This window comes from Gymnoscopelus braueri (assembly GCF_963280865.1).
Source record: "Gymnoscopelus braueri genome assembly, chromosome: 16".
NCBI classification, from domain to species: Eukaryota; Metazoa; Chordata; class Actinopteri; order Myctophiformes; family Myctophidae; genus Gymnoscopelus; species Gymnoscopelus braueri.
In genome coordinates this window covers 38261667-38280677 of record NC_137616.1, presented here as the reverse complement: position 1 = coordinate 38280677, position 19011 = coordinate 38261667, and the positions used below count along the sequence as shown (strand labels likewise).

The 19011-nt window shown below is 40.4% G+C and overlaps 1 protein-coding gene across 1 annotated transcript in view; it reads left to right on the top strand.

The window, feature by feature from the left end:
* The window catches only part of LOC308102958 (kinesin-like protein KIF26B), a gene marked incomplete at both ends in the record, with an annotated part of 47930 nt that extends 30577 nt beyond the window's left edge, over nucleotides 1-17353 (top strand). Inside the window, 3 exons of the mRNA XM_080452810.1 lie at nucleotides 2886-3061; nucleotides 16470-16620; nucleotides 17142-17353. Of these exons, the coding sequence (XP_080308936.1) occupies nucleotides 2886-3061; nucleotides 16470-16620; nucleotides 17142-17353 (539 nt within the window). The remainder of the gene's footprint in view (nucleotides 1-2885; nucleotides 3062-16469; nucleotides 16621-17141) is intronic.
* Nucleotides 17354-19011: the final 1658 nt, after the last annotated feature.

Below are 19011 nucleotides of genomic sequence, written 5' to 3'. Positions count from 1 at the left end.
TTGAAATTGTAGGCATTAGATTTAGTTTGACTCGGTTCCACAGATAAATATTGTGAAAATAGCCGAACTACAAGCGCACAATGCCTTAAAAAGGTCTTAAAAGTCATTAAATTGTCACTTTAGAAATGTGTTACCCTGTATACACTTATACTGTATAGGTTGGTTTGTTTATTGTTGAGAGAGAAAACAATGTTGCCCATTAAGCTAATCTGGGGACCCCCTCTGAGGGTCCCGATCCCAAGTTTGGGAACCACTGGCCTACTATAACAGTAACAACAATACAACAATTTTAAATACAGATCACAAACTGTAAGTAGAACAGAAACCTAACATTAGGGAATCATCTGAATTGCTAATAGCCTAAAATGCTCAATATTGTAACGAATAGTGTAGCGTCCAGAGCTGGAATGGAGCTCTGACCTCAGTCCCAGAGGACCACAATGGAAACGAGCCTTTTTGTGTTATCCTTATAACAATCATTGTACAATTGTACCTCTGTATCCTACTGTTAATAAAGTATTCCATCAATCTGTTTACTCAAACTGTTTACTGTACATATTTTTTTTGTTTTTGTTTTTTATGATGTTTTGCATAGTAGTGTATATCTGTCTGTCATTAAATGTCTCTATGAATTGAGTACAAAGGACCCCAATGGAAACAAGTCATCTTTCTTGGGTTTTAAATACTCTTAGCTGACCTTGCACTATACTTTCATGTTTTTTAGGTTTTTTTTGCAAACTGCTAATAATTCAATCAATCAAAAAACCATGCTGGCCGTAACACACCTCCATCCCTGCATTCAACAAGCTACATAAGGAAGGGGGAGTTGTCACTCAGATTCCAAGTGACCAATGGAGAGGTGTCTTACATCTATCAGCGTAGGACCCGCCTTCTGAACTTTAACCCCTCACACAAACAAATCCAAGAGAGAGAAAAAAAAATCGAGACCAAAGACATAGGTTTTGAGAGAGAAGGCATTTTGCAATCAGAAAAAACAACTTTCATTCGCAAATGAGGAAAAAAACATTAAAAACGTTTTACTAAGTATTTTGTTTTATGTAGTTTAAACAGTTTTTCCTTATTTCTTTACTCTTGAATTTTAAAAGTTTTGTTCTCAATAATTTTTTCTTTTCTTTCAAATCTTATATTTTTTTGCTTGCAAATATATTTTTTTGATTGCGTTTTTAATTTGTTTTAATTAAAAATATTTTTTTGTTCTGTTTATATAATTTCCTTTGCTTACAAATTATTATTTTTCGCTTGCTGTTTTAATTTGTTTTCATTCAAAACTATTCTTTGCTCTGTTTATATTTTTTCTCTCTCAAATGTTTTTCTTTTGTTTGGTTAATAAAGACACAAATGTAACTCCATAACTATGCCCATATGTGGACAAACCCTTATATGGGCCCGACCGTCTTTAAACTCGGAGTGCATATCGGCGAGGACCCGTGGGCGTGACGCGCCAAGTGGGAAGTCGATCGGATCAGTGGATCTCCAAAAAATATAGATAAATCCGCAAATCCCCATATATGGATGTCATCAATATGATGTCATGAATGCCTAGACTCCATATTTGGGCATGCCTGACACTCCATATGGGCTTAAAAGGGGCACAGACAGACAGACAGACAGACACACAGACAGACAGACAGACAGACAGACAGACAGACGGGTACAACAGGTACTCTGACAATGGGTACAAGGGTATTGCATAACTGGGTGGGGCATGGATTTCCAACTTGCATCGTTCTTGAGTAGTATCTGTATATCTGTCTGGGCAGATATGCCCATAAATGGAGATCCAGGAATTATCTCTGGTCTAGTACTTTGTACTCTCCAAGTACTCTCCAAGTACTCTGACAACAGGGTATTGCACGAAGTTCTCTGACAATGGGTACTGCACAAAGTACTACAACAAAGGGTACTGATGATATAGATGACATCATAGAATTTGCAATAACCCAGCAACGCTGGGTACCCGGCTAGTATCCTGTTTTCAAATTGGCTAATGGGAGGGCAGGCGGACTTCTGATGTCCCTCTGACTCCGCCATAACCATATAAGGAGTTACCAATGCAGCTATGCCCATGTGTCTAACCTCAATGTGTCGTCATGGCATCAGCCGCAAACAAATCAGTCAGCTCCATTTTTGGGCAAAAGCGGGCCATGCCCATAAATGGGCATATACTGATGACATCAGATAGGACTGACAGATACAGAGATCCGGTTGTCCAGAGCCACAGATCCGACCGCTATGCCCATATATGGTCATGTGCATATATGAGACCGACCAACTTCAAACTCGGCGTGCACAGCGGCAAGGACTCGAAGGAGTGTGGTGCCCACCGCCGTGTGTGTGTGTGTGTGTGTGGTGCCCACTGCCGTGTGTGTGTGTGGTGCCCACCGCCGAGTAGTTCGGATATCCAGTTGTCCAGAACCGCCAATCCAACCAATATGCCCATATATGGGCATTCCAATATCGGCATATACTGATGACATCAGGGATCTCCATATATGGGCATAAAAGGGACAAGGACTGACAGACAAAAGGGACACAGACAGACCGCTACAACGGGTACTCTGACAAAGGCCCCAACACTACGACATAGACATATTGTTCAGATCGGTAGTGCGACGTAGGGCTGTGTAGCGGCCTAAACCTCTAGTATTCACTAAAGCCCACAACCAAGGTTTGATTTGTTGGGACTGATCCTGTCTCTGCTTTTGATATGTTTCTCTAGCATCCCTATTTTGGGCACATTTTCTAAATTGAAAATGTCAAAATGTGTAGATTTTCATTGCTTGTCGTAGGACGAAGTATATATTAAGTATTATGTGGTTAAGAAAATGTCCACCCTCCCCTCTTTTTACCTCATCACACTCCAGTTGGCCCCCATCAGCGACGCCTGTCCCACGACACGCCCCTGTCCATGAGACGCTCGGCCAGCGGTCCGCGGTCACGCTGGGGGGAGCGGGGTATCCCAGAGGCCTACGAGATCACGGTCTACGAGATCGATGACGTGGAAAGGCTGCAGAGACGAGGAGGTACTGCTGGCAAACAGGTGCCTGTTCATTCACGTCTTCTATCATTTCTTTCTTTTCCTATGATGGATATTTTTGGAAAGCTGAGAGGGAGATGATAAAGAGGAGATGCAGGAGGAAGGCACTGGCTTTCCGGTTAAGGATGCACTCATGTGGGTCTGTAAGTGGAAGTCTTAACCTCCACACCATCAACAGGCCTGTTTCCTTAAACGTATTCTTACTTTTTATCGGAAGAATTATCTCCTAGTTTTGAAATTGTATATTATTTAGAGGTGTGTGTGTGTGTGTGTGGGGGGGGGTGTACTACTTCAGGTCAAGTGATGATGATTATAATGCCATTCCCTTTTAAAAAGTAATTATAAATAAAAAAATCACACCCTGTGTGAAGGAAGCGGTGCCTTTGATGAGTTTATTTAATTGGGCTATATATGAACTAGAGAAACAATGTTAAATCCCTGTAAATTCATTTCAAGGCTACTGAACAGCGCCACTGGAAGCAAATCACCAAATGCATTCCAAGGTGAGTGGCAAAAAGTGATCTGTCATAGCTGACAGAGTGGGTACCCAAAAGCAGACACAGAGACAGGGAAGTGGTGGCAAACAATTGTTGTCTTTAATTAATATATTTGTGGTGTGGGTGCTGTTATAGTGTGAGGCCTGGTGGAGGCAGGCTACTGTACAGCGGGAGCGGTTCAATCTGAAATGAGACAGTATGTGATATTAGAGCATATACATAGCTTGAGTATGAAATGTGTCAGTAATTGTCAACCTCAGTGTTGTAAGAACCTTAAAGTGAAAGAAATATAGTAACACTTGACTTAAAGGTGGGGTCTGTAATGCATTATAATGACAATTATAAAGCATTGTTATGAGCTTATAAGGCATTATAACACTTCGTGCAAATGTTTATAATGATGTCTAACAACGTTTATAACTTATTGTAAGTGCTATTCAGTGTTCATAATGCATTATAAGCTCGTTAGAACAGCGCATTATAACTACCGTAACTAAGTGTCTTTGTTATAATGTATTTATAATGTGTTATGAAGCATTATAAGGGCATTATAATGCATTATGCATTATAATGCAGTATATGATTATAATGCATTATTGACCCAACCTTTAAGTGAAGTTATTTTAATAAAGTTATTTTAATGTGTTGAGTTTATAAATTATAATGCATTATGACCAGCACTTATAAATTATATTCTAAGTTAATACTTCATAAACCTTGTTATGAGTTGTTATGCATAATTATAACAAGTGTTCTAATGCCATATAAGTGCATTATAATGCCTTATAAATGTGGTTGTAATGCGTCATAGTCCCGACCTTAATGCAAAGTCTTACCAGAAAGACATGTTTGTGTTATAATTTTTACATTTTGTAAGCCATACCTAGAGTGTTTATGTTTTCTTTAGTGTTATCAGCAAAGCATCGTGGTCTCTTGCTGTGTAGTACGAACTGTACAGAGATGGATGTGCAGTGACTTGTTCGTTGTTTCGGAAGTAGGCGTGGTCTATGTGTCCTCCCTCAAAGTGGGTTGCTTCTTGTATGAGTTGAGTGAAGCCTAGTTGCTGAAGAGATTGTGATACGTGATTGTTGCGGTTTTCAGCAAAGCATATGTTGAAGTCACCGCAGATCAGAGTTGTTTTGAGTGGGTTTATTAACTGTGACAAATTGTGGATCAAGGCTGTATTTCCTTTGCTTTTGTAGACACTGATTATGTCTATGTCTGCTGAGACCATCATGGTGATTTGCATTGTGTCATTGTTTAAATCTGTGTGATGTTGTAGTTTTTCTGGTCTGTAGTAAGTGGCTAATCCCTTGCCATGTCCAGTACTGTTTAGATGGAGTGAAAACCCATCAATTTGCAAAGATGGGACATAGTTGTTGTGTGTGAGCCATGTTTCACTGATGCATAGAATGTCAGCATAAGCCAGAACAGGGTCTGCTTTAATTTCTGGCAGTTTCGGTATTAGGGAATGGCAGTTGAGAGCTGCCACTTTCACAGCCCACTCATCTGTCTTTTCCCATTCTGTAGGGTTGATGTTAATGGACACACTCTCCATCCTCCTCAGTTCCTGCATGGCATTTATATCTGCATGGAGCTTTTCCTCTGGTAGAGAGTTGATGATGTAGAGTTGTTCTAAGGAAGGGACTCTGCTCAGCATGACATATCCCATGGCTGGCTGGAATATTGTTGTTAAGTCCATAGCTGCTTTTTGGGGTTTGGAAATTTCTTGTCCTTGGAATTTGTGGCATGTTGCAGCATAGCAAAGTACTAGTGGGAATTGATAGACTGTTGCAGAGCTGGATGCATGGGTTTGTTTCTTTGACAGGCTGTATGTGAACTGAACTGGTTCTACTGGTGTACAGCCAGGGTACTTGAACTGGAGTGCTGGTTGTGTTGTACGCTTGTTTGCCCCTTGATATTCTTCATCAAATTTTACCATCAGTTTGATGACCTTTTCTTGTTGGTCTTTGATGACTGCAGCAAGGGTTCCTCTTGAGCCATTGGTCAAACCATCAAGAGTGTCCAGATTGTGAATTAACATCACCCGAGCATCAATCTTGAGCCTCAAGGTTTGTAGAAATGCTGAATTTCCAACTGTTCCTTTTGCGTTGAGTTTGGGTTGAAAGTTTGGAATTGTTGGATGATGATTAATAGCTTCTATCTCCAGCAGTTCTGTTGTCAGTTCATTTAGTCTCAGATGGTTTTGTTTGTTCACTGTTGCATTTGTGCAGCTGATATAGGTTGCTCCAATTGTGTCAGGATGGCCTTCAGGTCTGATTCTGGTAGCTAGAATTGCTAGATCGTCTTGAGTCTGGTGACCCACTCTGAGTCTGTTGAGGATGTCCGCATATCTATGGTCATCTCCTTGCCTGTGGTTCTCCTCTAGTGTGATGATTTCAAACAGTTCCCAATGAGGTTGGATGTGAAAGGCTAGTTTGTAGTCATCACACTGGGGCTCATCAAATATGTACCTTGCTTGGCATGGTTTGAGCTGCATTAGATCACCAAAGAAGAACATTGCAAGGCCTCCAAAGATCTTGTTGGGTTGGAGCGTGATTTCACGAAGTCGAAGATCAAGCATGTAGAGCATATCTGCTTTGACCATGGATATTTCGTCCACAATGACTGCCCTAAGGTTCGTAAGCTGTATCCTTGTGTTGTCTCGTTTCTTGTCACCCAATGGATAGTGCTGATTGCCAAAGTTGAATCCAAATGTTGTGTGGAGTGTTTGTCCTTTGACTCTAGAGGCTGCTGTTCCTGTTGGGGCAGTAACCAACACATGTGGGCATTCAGGGTTGTCACCAGCCTTGTGTAGAATCAGATGAAGCCATTGTTTCAGGATGTTAATTACAGTGGATTTGCCACAGCCTGCCCCGCCATTTACCATCAGCAGTGGAGCTTTTGGTAGAGGATTTTTCTCTTTCAGTGCCTTAGCAAGATCTCTTGCATATCTTGTTCCTTTTTCCACAACTTTCCTCTGATAATAGTCCAGGTTTCTTGTTTTCATCCACAGAATATGTTCAGCATCGATTTCAATGGGTCTGAAGGTTTTTTCCAATTGATTGCCTTCCTGTAGTAGTGCATAATTATCAGGATCAAGGTGAACAAAATCAGGATGAGGTAGAGGACCTTGCAGATTGCAGTCAATAATTTCTTGCTCCCCTTCTGGATTTAGCATGTCCTCCATTTCTTTATTTCGTGTAGACTCTTCTACCGCCAGCCTAGCTTCTTCCACGTTCTCCAGATGTTCCATGACGTGCTTCTTTACCATCATTATGTCTTGCTGTAGGTTTGTGTATGTGTCCTTTTTCTCATTATAATCAGAAATGCTCTCAATTCTTTCCAGTTGCTTTTCAATGTCTTTCTCTTGTCTGAATGGGCTATATAGGAGAAGTTCTGAGAACCAGTATGAGTCAGGAGTTTTGCCCTTGTTAAACTTGTGGATTCTCATAATAGAAGGTTTGGTCCTCTTCCTCATGTATGGGGGTTCATCTGGATGTAGGTCTGTCAGTTTGAAAATTGGTGGAAGGGGTTTGCTTGATATTCCTTCATGTGAAGTGATGAAATAATTTAGCTTTTCTTTAGGGTTGGCATGTGATGGAACATTTCCCTGTGGGTGCTGTTTGTCTCCTGGGCCTTTCCAAGCAGGACTATACATTTTGGCAAACTGGGCCAAGCAAATGTGTTGCAAATCTTTTGGTCTTCTTTCGTATTTGCTGACAATGTCATATCTCTCTACGTACTCCCCCTCTCTTCCTGGAATATTGACTTTTGGAATGTTGGTATACTGTGGATCATCGTCAACTCTAATTAGGAACTTGCTTCTCTCATCTCTGCGGTTTGTGGGAACGAAGACTGAAGTGACATTGGAGTCTCTGAAGTGAAAGTCTGGAAATATCTTATACACTGCTTCTGCTTCTCCCATCTGTCGGTGTGAGATGAAGGTATTCATGAGTGTGATCATCTTTTCTTTCAGAGTACTGGAGTCTGTTTGCTTTAAGGCATCAAGGAGAACCTTCATTGTTCCAGTGTCATCCTTTGTGTAGTACTCAGAGATGTAGGTTATCACTGCATGGTAGTCCAGTGTAATTTGCAGATCTGTGTTACCATTCCAGGCTTCAGCCCACTCAGGATGGTAGGAATTGACAAATACTTCATCTATGTCTCTGGCCATGATGAGACAGTAGCCTCCCTTACTGGTCTTCAAAGCTTCCAAGTAGGAATCAAAGTTTGTTTCATTCAGTCCAGCCAGCTTGAGGACTTCCTGAATCCTCTTCTCTCTGTTTGCTTCATATGCATCTTTGTCATTTGGATTGATGGTGGGAAATTTCTTAAGGATGTCAGACACTGTTTTCTCATCAAGCAGTAGTTCCTTCACTGTGGCTAGTAACTCCTTATGTTTCTTTCTGTTTGGTGCATCTGCTTTGAATGCATCACCTACCAGTTTGCATGGTGAAGCTATTAGAGTGGTCCATACAGGAAACTTGGGGAAGAAGAATCGACAGATGGTGTTATATTTTCTGCAGGCTTTTGTATGCTTGTGACAGTTGACTGCGCGTGCTATTTGAGCCACTTTTTCTCCAACAACGGCAGGACTGAGGGTGACAGAAGTAAATGTGTTGGCAAAGTTGATGACTGCTCTTTCCTCATAGTCTTGTAAGTCATCTAGGGTTTGGAATTTCTTGAAAGCTGACTTGAGGCCAAAAAATGGGAAAGTATTGAGAAGATTATCTGAAGTCAAATTGGATAAGTGGAGTTTATTGAGAATGTGAATCAGAGTTTTCTTCATATCTTCACCCACAGTGTCCTTCTTAACAATGACAGTGTGAAGAACTTCTTTGAATGTTTTCTGCACGTCCTTGGCTTCGTTCTTGGTAAGCAAATCTTCAATGTTGTGAATGTTTATGCCAGCATGAATTTTCATTTCCATTTTGTCCAGATCCACCCAGAGAACTCCGTGATTGTGACCAGCTCCTCTGCCTTGGAACTCGAGCTTGGTTGAGTAGTATTCCACAGACATGGGATTGTGAGGATTCAGCATAATTTCTCTAATGAAGGTCTGCACTCTGTGCTTGTAATTTCTTGTGGCAGTCACAACATTGTTTCTGAGAATCTCGTGGATTGACTGAGCTTCCTGTGTTTGCAGATATTCATGTAAAGGAAGAGCAGACTGACCTCCATTGAAATGGACAATTGTTTCTTCTTCGTCTCCTCCGCCTCCATCATTATCGTTGGTCATGTTCTGTAGTACATATTCAATTTTCAAACCCTTTTCTCTAAGAATAGCAGTGATGTTTTCTTCCCAGCGCATGTCTGCACAGCTAACTGTAAAGAAGAACTGGAATGGACCAAGGTTGTCCAATCTTGCCATCATTTCATATTTGCCTTTCTTGTGGTAGCTAGGAGTGTTGGAGGTACTGTCAAACACAGAGAAAGCATTCTCAAGGTTGTACGTAGTTTCTCCTGATGTTGAGGTTGACTTTTTTCCTCTCATGAAGGATATATTTATGTTCCTCTGAAGCTGTTTCTTTTCAATGTAGGAGAGTCCTGCAAAAAGATAGCTGGGATCATCTCTGAATCTTGAATCCATATTTCTTAGTCTTTGAATGAAGTAGTACTGATCAGTCAGGTGGGCTTGTCTTGGATGGTGTAAGTTGAACTTTCCATCAGGATGTTTCATTGGAAAAGCCATGGCATCCCAGTCTTTACTGTGAAGGATGTTTTCTGGAATTTTCCCCTCCCCAGGTGCAAATGTGATTACATGGGAATCTGTCTGCTTGTTTTCAGCATGAAATGCTTCTGGGAATCTTGCAGTAGTACAGACTGACTGCTGATCATAATCAATTTGGAACTTTCTGATGGGGTCATTCTCCTTGTATTCTTGTTCTTCCTTTTCGTCGTCATTTTGTACTGCATTTGTGTCTGCTGTGTCTTGTGTGATATCATGTAATATGTGTCGTTCAGTGATGGAAATGTCATCAATAGCATCATCAATAATTGCATGAATAACGTCATCAATAATTTCATCAATCATTTCATCAATCATTTCCTCATCATTCACGTAGAGCAGTCGTGATCCTGTTGGGTCTGCCTGTTCACACCTGTGTTGGAAGGTTGAGGGATCTTGGTAGAATTGGTAGTGAGGATTTCCACAGTCCTTCAAGAATTGCATTGCTCCAAACAGTTGTTGAGGATCTATAGTTGTGTGGTGAACATAATTCTTGTATGTCTTCTTGCGCTTCAGCTTGACATCGATGGTAGTTATACCAGCCTCAGATGGAGTCCTGGGAAGGGTTTGCAGAGTGTTCATCACATCATCATCTCATATGGGGATGTTAATAAGTCTGTCTTTCATAGCTGGCATCAGTGAAGTTGGAAGTCGGAATATTTTTTGAAACAAAATCTTCTTGGCAATTAGATTGTTTGGCAATTCTGACAGTTGGAGATGTTTTGGCACAGCGGTAACTTTCAGACCATTAGCAGCTGACATGGGTGGCATTTTTCCTTTAGTAAGATATTTCTTACAGGTGTGACAGAGATACCAGTTTGTTGTGGAATCAATGTAGACACTGAATTTTGGATTGTCCAATTTGTTTTCAAAAATATCTTCAAATAACCTCTCAGTTTTGTCGTTGCATTTTATTTCAATGACACTGCGGATGTTGTCATCAATAATGGTAACTCCATTTTCAAACATCATTTGTTCACAGCAACAGCATGGAAAGATTGGACCATATTTCACTGCTCTTCTGAAGTTTCGTATCCTCTCTTGTTTTGTATATCCTCTCTTCATCCTGGCTTGTTTCCTTTGTGTTGTATTGTTTGTTGTATTGAGTTCAATTTCTTCAGGCGTTCGCTTGGATTTGACCATGGCAATTTGTTTGTTTTTTCTTTTATTTTCAAGTTGTTTCTGTGCAGAAGTTCTTTTAGCCCTCCTGAGTCTACTGTTGTCTGCCTTCTTTTTGTCATGTAGTTGTTTCTGTTCAGAACTTCTTTTAGCCCTGCTGAGTGTCTTGTTTTCTGCCGTCTTTTTGTCATGTAGTTGTTTCTGGTCAGAAGTTCTTTTAGACCTCCTGAGTCTACTGTTTTCTGCCTTCTTTTTGTCATGTAGTTGTTTCTGTTCAGAACTTCTTTTAGCCCTGCTGAGTGTCTTGTTTTCTGCCGTCTTTTTGTCATGTAGTTGTTTCTGGTCAGAAGTTCTTTTAGACCTCCTGAGTCTACTGTTTTCTGCCTTCTTTTTGTCATGTAGTTGTTTCTGTTCAGAAGTTGTTTTAGCCCTCCTGAGTCTCTTGTTTTCTGCCGTCTTTTTGTCATGTAGTTGTTTCTGTTCAGAAGTTATTTTAGCCCTGCTGAGTCTCTTGTTTTCTGCCGTCTTTTTGTCATGTAGTTGTTTCTGTTCAGAAGTTATTTTAGCCCTGCTGAGTCTCTTGTTTTCTGCCGTCTTTTTGTCATGTAGTTGTTTCTGTTCAGAAGTTATTTTAGCCCTGCTGAGTCTCTTGTTTTCTGCCGTCTTTTTGTCGTGTAGTTGTTTCTGTTCAGATGTTTTTTCAGCCCTCCTGAGTCGATTGTTTTCTGCCACCTTTTTGTTTTGAAGTTGTTTCTGCTCGGGCGTTTGTTGAGCTCTTCTTAGTGAATTGTGCAATTGCTTAATTTGCCGTTTTTGTTCTTCATTTCTGTCTTTAGTTGTAATCTGTAAAAGATTGTGAAGCACAGTGGCTTTTTCTTCAATAACAGTTTTATGTATTTTTATTTTGTGTGAAAGGAAATGGTCTTCTTCTGGTTTTCTTTTCATAGAAGGTGATTCTTGGTCTTCAAGTTGTTTCTGGTGGGGAGTTTGTGTTGTCATCAATATTGAAATTTTCAGCTTCATTTGCTTCCTTTGTTCTTCATTTCGGTCTGTACTCGTGTTTAAAATATTGTCAAGAAGAGTGTTTTTGTCTTTGATAAAAGTGTTGTTTTTTTTTCTTTTGTCCATATGAACAGTGTTTTCATGTGATTTTCTTTTCATAGGATGAGATTTTTGATGGTACATCTGTTGATGATTCAGAAGAACATGTTTTGTGTGAAATCTTTCTTCACATTGATGACAACCAAATGTGGGTGTTGTACTTGGTTTGGTTGTTTGTGTGTTGTTAGTGTGAGCATCCCCATTTGAAGAATTGAGTTTGTGTTGATTAAAATGAATGGTAGATGGTGAGATCAGCATTGGGATGTCATTGCTCTTGTACTTGTAGTTGCCAGCAATATAACGTGTCAGTAGGTCAACTGTTTTGTCTTGATCTTGACTGGTTTCAGGAAGAAGGTTTTCATAGTGGGACTGGTTGTAAGCAAGAAGTACAGGCACACGTGTGTCCAATACCCCACCAAATGTTTCAGGTTGAATTACATGAATAGGACTTGCAGCTTCAGGACTTGTGTTGAAGATGAGCAAATTCTTTCCACATCCTCGAGCTATTGCACTGACCACCATATCTCCAAAGAAGTCCACATTCCACCTACCAGGAAGCTTAAGTTTGTTCCATTGTTGTTGTCTGAAGTGTGTAGAAAAGTGAGCAGGCATGAGGTGTGGATGGTTGTGTTCTATTTCATGTTGAAAATCATTTATCCACATTTGTCTGTAGTCATCCACGTTTAGGTTGAAGTTGTCAAAGCAGTCTCTATCATTGATGTTGAATATAACAGCTTCATAGCAGCAGTTTCCTTTGGTGGATGTTCTCCTTCCAGGAACTACACGAATATCATGTTTGTGAGCACTTCTGATAGCACGTGAAAGCAGGTCATCAGGTGAGGTTGTGGAGCTGGCCATTAACAAAGGAAGTGTGTTCCTTTCCATGAAGACCCTATAAAGGAAATTGAAGAATTTGTTTATAAACATATTATACATATTACAGTAATGGCTGAAAACTTGTAAAAAGTCTGTGAACTACAGTATGTAGTAATGAACTGTGGAGTTATAGCTTTTAAACTAGCATAATGGTGTCAGTGCATTCAGTGGACAGCTGGACACATAGTTGAAAGCAAAAAGGAAAAAACGGAATTTGTTAGACTTGACATGTGTTTGTCATTGAATTCTGTGGTGTGACAAACTGAGAATACATATACTGCTTATAGTCATTTTGTTACTTGGCTGTATTCACCTTTATTCTGTAGCTGACTGAGCAGTCCCAGCAGTTTAACTAACTCTGGCCACAGTCCAGTATAGATGCAAAAGTTTGATTATAATGCATAGGGGTTTGTGGTTTGTGGTTCTACAGTACAAACGAGGGGGGAACACACACACACAAACACAAACACACACACACACACACACACACACACACACACAGCTGCGTGTCTGCTGTAGAAAAGGCGTAGTCGAATAGTCGGTTTGATATCCGAATATTCGAATATTCGACTATTCGGTGAATGCCCTAGCACTTCAGATATATTTGAATTGAAGTGTCTGCAAAAGACACATGAGTAACTGTGAATTAATGTGACCAAGATGGTTGACTAGGCCAAAACAATCAGCAGTTATAAATCATGAATGATTAGTAACTGATATGGAAAAATGTATGGTGGCATGTCTTCAATAAGAGGATAAACGTAAGAAGAATGAGCAGATTTGCCTTGATCACATGACACATAATGTGTGTTGATTTTGGATGACAAAATGTGTAGGAAGCCAAATCTGCCTCCTGGTGGCATTTCTTCATCAACTTTAACACTAATTGCACACTGTTATATGAATGACTTTGTATAAAGCGTACTGCTTCTGCAAAGTTAGATGCATATCTTAGTCAATCAGGATGAAATATGAAAAATGTAACATCACATGACTATAGAGCTTGTGTGTGTGTGTGTGTGTGTGTGTGTGTGTGTGTGTGTGTGTGTGTGTGTGTGTGTGTGTGTGTGTGTGTGTGTGAGAGAGGGCGGGGGCGGGTGAGTGGGTGTGTATGGGTGAAGTGGAGTTAGAATAACTGAAATGATTTAGTTGAGTAAAAGTATCTAAACGACAAATTGTGTGTGTGTGTGTGTGTGTGTGTGTGTGTGTGTGTGTGTGTGTGTGTGTGTGTGTGTGTGTGTGTGTGTGTGTGTGTGTGTGTGTGTGTGTGTGTGTGGGTGGGTTTGTATGTGTTTAGTGGAGGAGAAATAACTGACATTGTTTAATTGAGTTAAAGTCTCTATCCCACAATATAGACATACTGTGTAGTTCAGTAAAACTACACAAATATATAACAAAATATACTGACAAAATGTTTGACTGAAAATGCACAATTTTGCAAGTTTCCGAAACATTTGTACAAAAAATTGCAAAGCAGGATTACAATTTGAAAGTACGTGTGAAATACAAATGGTTAAGAAGACAAATATAGGCCAGTCTATAATTAAAGGTAATTGTGTTGCAATGATCTGGCCAGGAGGTGTATCCAGCCTCATACAGTAGTTAGGGCTACAATAGTATGACTGTAACGCTACAATAGCCTAATGAAATGTGCCAGAGTGTAGGCCATTACTCCTACATTGCAACTTGGGAATAACAGCCAAAACGGCAAAAGTTCATGAGTTGTTAAAAATATAGGCCTACACAAGAAGGTCAAATAACCTTTGTCTGCTGGTGATATGGTAACTATACATGCAAATAGCTTGGAGTATGCTTGCAACAAAGACAAACAGAGAGAACGAGAAAGGGAGAGAGTGTGAGAGAGAGAATGCAGTTCAACGTACAAGCAGTTAAATATGTTCAAAGAGCCTATATGCTTCCAAATAAATAATTAAATAGAAGCAGATGCATATAGACCTGAAAATGAGGAGTGAACTCAAACTAACCTCTTCGTAGCAGCTCCATGCAAAAATCTCATTTGTCCTCCACGTGGGTCAAGGAAGCGTTCAGTAGGTTGTAGTCTTCAGTGATTTCAGGATAAATGGACATTCCTGTATGAGTGCCCAAGTATTTATCAGCTTATGTCCTGCTGGGTGAGAAGAGACACTCCCACTCTAAATGCAGTTGGCTGTTGTTTTGAAGAAGCCTGTGGCAGATGTACAATAATTGCAGATCTTGGCAATGTATATGTTTAAAAATGAGTTCCTCCAAAATAGAAATCTGAACGAATGAAGAACCAAAAACTTGTACAACAGCATAATATGGTTACTATGAAACAAAGACACAATGTTATTATAGGTTTTTCCTTAGCCATAATAATGGCTAAAATGTGACACTTTATTATTGCAATTTTGTTATGTCATAATGGCTGTAAACATACTGAAAAAAGAAATTGAACAGAGTGAAACTTTGAATAACGAAGTAAGCAAAGTGTACAGAGTTACAAAATGCCTATGGTTTTCAACCTTTTTCATGGCGAGGACCCCTAAATTGATATACATTTGGCCACGGACCCCCATCTGAAAATGTTTTGTGGCAGGGACCCCAAGAAGAGAAGATTTGTGTAAAAAAAAATTCACTCATTGCTCTTTCAGATTTGAACATGTAGCTTGTCATGTACATGAGGCAGGAGTATGCATCCAATACAAAATGCGACAACATTCTTCAAACACTTTCAAGATTTTGTTCTAAAAGAGCAGATATCTGCTATTTTTTAATAGCCAACGTATACAATATGGATAAAGTGAAAATGTATTAACACCATTTGCTGGGGACCCCCTGGAACCCCCTCAAGGAGCACTGGTGGTCCCCGGACCACTGGTTTTCCTTGTCGCCACTTCACTTGAGGTCGCCAGGTCGGCATGTTGATTGTCAAAGCTGAGGTCGTAAAGACAGTTCAGTGTGTGTGTGTGTGTGTGTGTGTGTGTGTGTGTCTTTTGTTGTGTAGATTGGATGTTCAAGAAAGTCAACACACAGCTATCTCAAAAGCAACATTCCTAGTTGCCACTTGGCAGGAGGTCAAGGCAGGAGCATTATTACTGTGTGTGTGTGTGTGTGTGTGTGTGTGTGTGTGTGTGTGTGTGTGTGTGTGTGTGTGTGTGTGTGTGTGTGTGTGTGTGTGTGTGTGTGTGTGTGTGTGGGGGGGGGGGGGGGGGGGGGGAATATGATTTGTGTGACGTTTGGAGAAAATGTGTAAAAGTATGTTAAAAACAATTGTTTTGCCAAAATTGGCCTCCTGGTGGCGCTGTAACAGGGCAATGTGAAAAGGGGGGCAATTCTTCCTGGGCCTAGTGGGAATATGATTTGCGTGGCGTTTGGAGAAAATGTGTAAAAGTATTTTAAAAACAATTGTTTTGCCAAAATTGGCCTCCTGGTGGCGCTATAACAGGGCAATGTGAAAATGGGGGCAATTCTTCCTGGGCCTGGTGGGAATATGCGTGGAAAGTTTCACGGAAATAGCACACTGCGTTCATGTTGTGGGCACGTGTGCAGTGTTGCTTCTTTGCCGTGCCTCCTGGTGGCGCTATAACAGGGCAATGTGAAAAGGGGGGCAATTCCTCCTGGGCCTAGTGGGAATATGCGTGGAAAGTTTCACGGAAATTGCACACTGCGTTCATGTTGTGCGCACGTGTGCAGTGTTGCTTCTTTGCCGGGCTCATACGGACGGACGGACGGACGGACACACAGACACACAGACACACACACAGACACGGTCAAATGTAGAGCGGCTGGCACCGCTAAAAACATCTTCTTTGTAAATAAATAATTTGTTTACTCATATCAGTAAATGGAGCAATAGCAGTAGCAGCGCAGTAGTGGGGGATTCGTATGCTTCATGGAATGTTCTTTTTTTCTCTTTCCCCTTTTGAAGAACGTGCATGCATTAACCTTTGTAGATGGTCCCCGGTTTGAACACAATAAGGTTAATACAATCACAGACTGGCCTTGGATAACTGGATGAGTTTTCCTCCTGACCTAACATGGTGTGTGTGTGTGTGTGTGTGTGTGTGTGTGTGTGTGTGTGTGTGTGTGTGTGTGTTTGTTACAGGGACCTTCGTGCTTCAGTGCCAAGCTGAAGTTCTTGGAACACCGTCAGCAGAGGATCACAGAGGTTCGGGCCAAGTACAACAACCTGAAGAGGGAGCTGGACCAGGCCAAGCAGAACCTGATGCTAGAACCTGCTACATGGAACCAAGAGTGTGAGTACCAATGTCACAGTTTGACAGCAGCTGTTGTACTTTTTCTGTAATCTTTCTTAAATCTGTTCAGCTGAAAATACAGATGCACATTGTACAGTCTTTAAGTGAACACTGAAGTAAAACCAGCAGTGTGGTGACAATGACATCACTAGATGGCACAAATACTGCCTTTATACTCATAAGCAGAATGACGTTTTCCATCAAATTCAGTGGGTGTACAGGAATCTGTCTTGTGACATTAATGGTGCAGGAACATTGCTGACACATACAGTATTTCAATGCAGCATTACATACTGAGACACAGGACAAGAATAACAGCACTCTATGCTGCGGACAGTGTGGGACAACACATCACATAACAGATGTTTTATATTTGACTTCCTTTACTGTACATTCAGCTTTCCATCAGTCAGCTAGAGAGCATGCATTACTTTATTGCAAATTGTTTGAAAGCCAGTTTAGAATTGAAAGCCTGTAGACAGCACTGCCATTGCTGTTGTTATAACTGACATCTCCTGCAGTTGACCTGTGGCAGACGTTTGAGGTAGATTCCCTGGAGCACTTGGAAGCCCTGGAGGTGGTGACAGCTCGACTGGAGCACAGAGTGAACCTCTGCAAGGCCAATGTCATGATGGTCACCTGCTTCGACGTCTCCACCAAACAGAAGACACGACCAAGACAGAAGAAACGACGGCGAACTGCACCGGACCATCACGGCTTTATGGGAATCTGAGTTCTCTGACCATTGATGAGGGGTAAGCGAGCGACGGTGTATAAATGCAGGAATAGGAGGTATACCAGCATCCTTTTGTCTTTTATCTTGCACCAAGTATACTCACCTATCTGCTAATGCTATTGAACTATTTGCAACAATGGAATCACAGTACCTCCGTCTCCCCAGCAATTTTGTCAAAAAAAAAAAGTCTCACAGCTTTTTTTTATTTGGTCCTTCCACTGTCCCTTTCCTACAAATTCAATGTGTGCCTGACCTTTCAGAGTTGGCAAAGGCCAATGCTGATGTGTTTCACCTACAGTATATCATCAGATAGCTCAAGGAATACCATGACATTTTTAAGATGCAGCTGTTTAGCTAAACAGGCAATGTGGAAGGATTTCTAGATTTGTCATTGAGCCACCTTAAAAATAGCTTGTTTTTTACCATGCAACAATTTTACCATGCCTTGATGTGAACAAATTTGTTATGCTAGCCTTAACCACATGAACCCTAGCATCACTATTCTAGTCATGTCATAAACTCATAATAGGCAAACATTCAGAAAAAATAAGCAGACATTCAGTGAAAATAGCAGATCTACAATCTCACAAGGCGTTGTGAACTTGTGATGCTATATTGTAAGCTTGTAGATTGCCTATTTTTGCTATTTGAAGTTGTAAGTGGTTAAGTGATCAGGCATCTTTGTAGCGTTCAAAACCCAATGCTTCAGGTTGAGGAGCATGCTTCCTCATCATCATTGATAAACTGTGGATCAATAGGTTCATTTGCCTAGTTTCATTCATATGCAGAAAGTAAATCTGTTGAAAGCATTTTGACATTTTCTTTTACTAAATGACTATGTAACAGACCTACATTTATGTCCAGCTAATGAAATGTTATTTTATCATTGTAACAAAGGACTTTTAAGCAATTGAAGGAAGAAGACCATGTTTGGCCATTAATTTCCCCATTAAGTATTGAAACGGGTGTTATTCTACCTCCACAACCATGTTTTGTATACTATAATGGTGCTAAGCTGAACACCACTTGAAAAATGTGTTTGTATATTGAAGGAACTGACTGTAAAAAACATTTCCAATAAGCAAAGGTGCAGTGAGGAAGATCTAACATGTCCCATTGTAATTTCTGAAACTTGAGGTTGAGTATTTATTGTTTATGAATTGCCTCCCACAATATTTTAAAAGCTCCTATGCTGTAATTTTTCTATCGTTTACAGTGCCAGAGCATTCTCTGCTAAATCACTTGGTAGGCATTTGACTTATTGCAATGAGCAGTGGTAAAAGTAGGAATTAGTTTGAGAGTTACTCAAGGAATTAAATAATTCTAATTAAACAAATTTGACACATTTCTCAAACATGATTCAGTTTCTAAAAAGCCTTCACACATTTAGGATCTAAATGAAAAGTGCATTTTACAGTCGTATCAGGCAAGTTGTAACTGCATATGGTAATTATGTATTGTCAAACAAATGAAGTCAGTGCAGCCTCAAAGCACGTCACCAAGCCAATAAGAGCTATGCAAATACTCATACTGTAATCAATAGTTTATTCAGTACATGTGACATCTGGCTAGCGACAGACTGACTAGACAAAGGCAAAGAAAAACACAATATCCATTATAAAAGCTTTATTGAGTCTGTAGCTAGTAGCCATCCA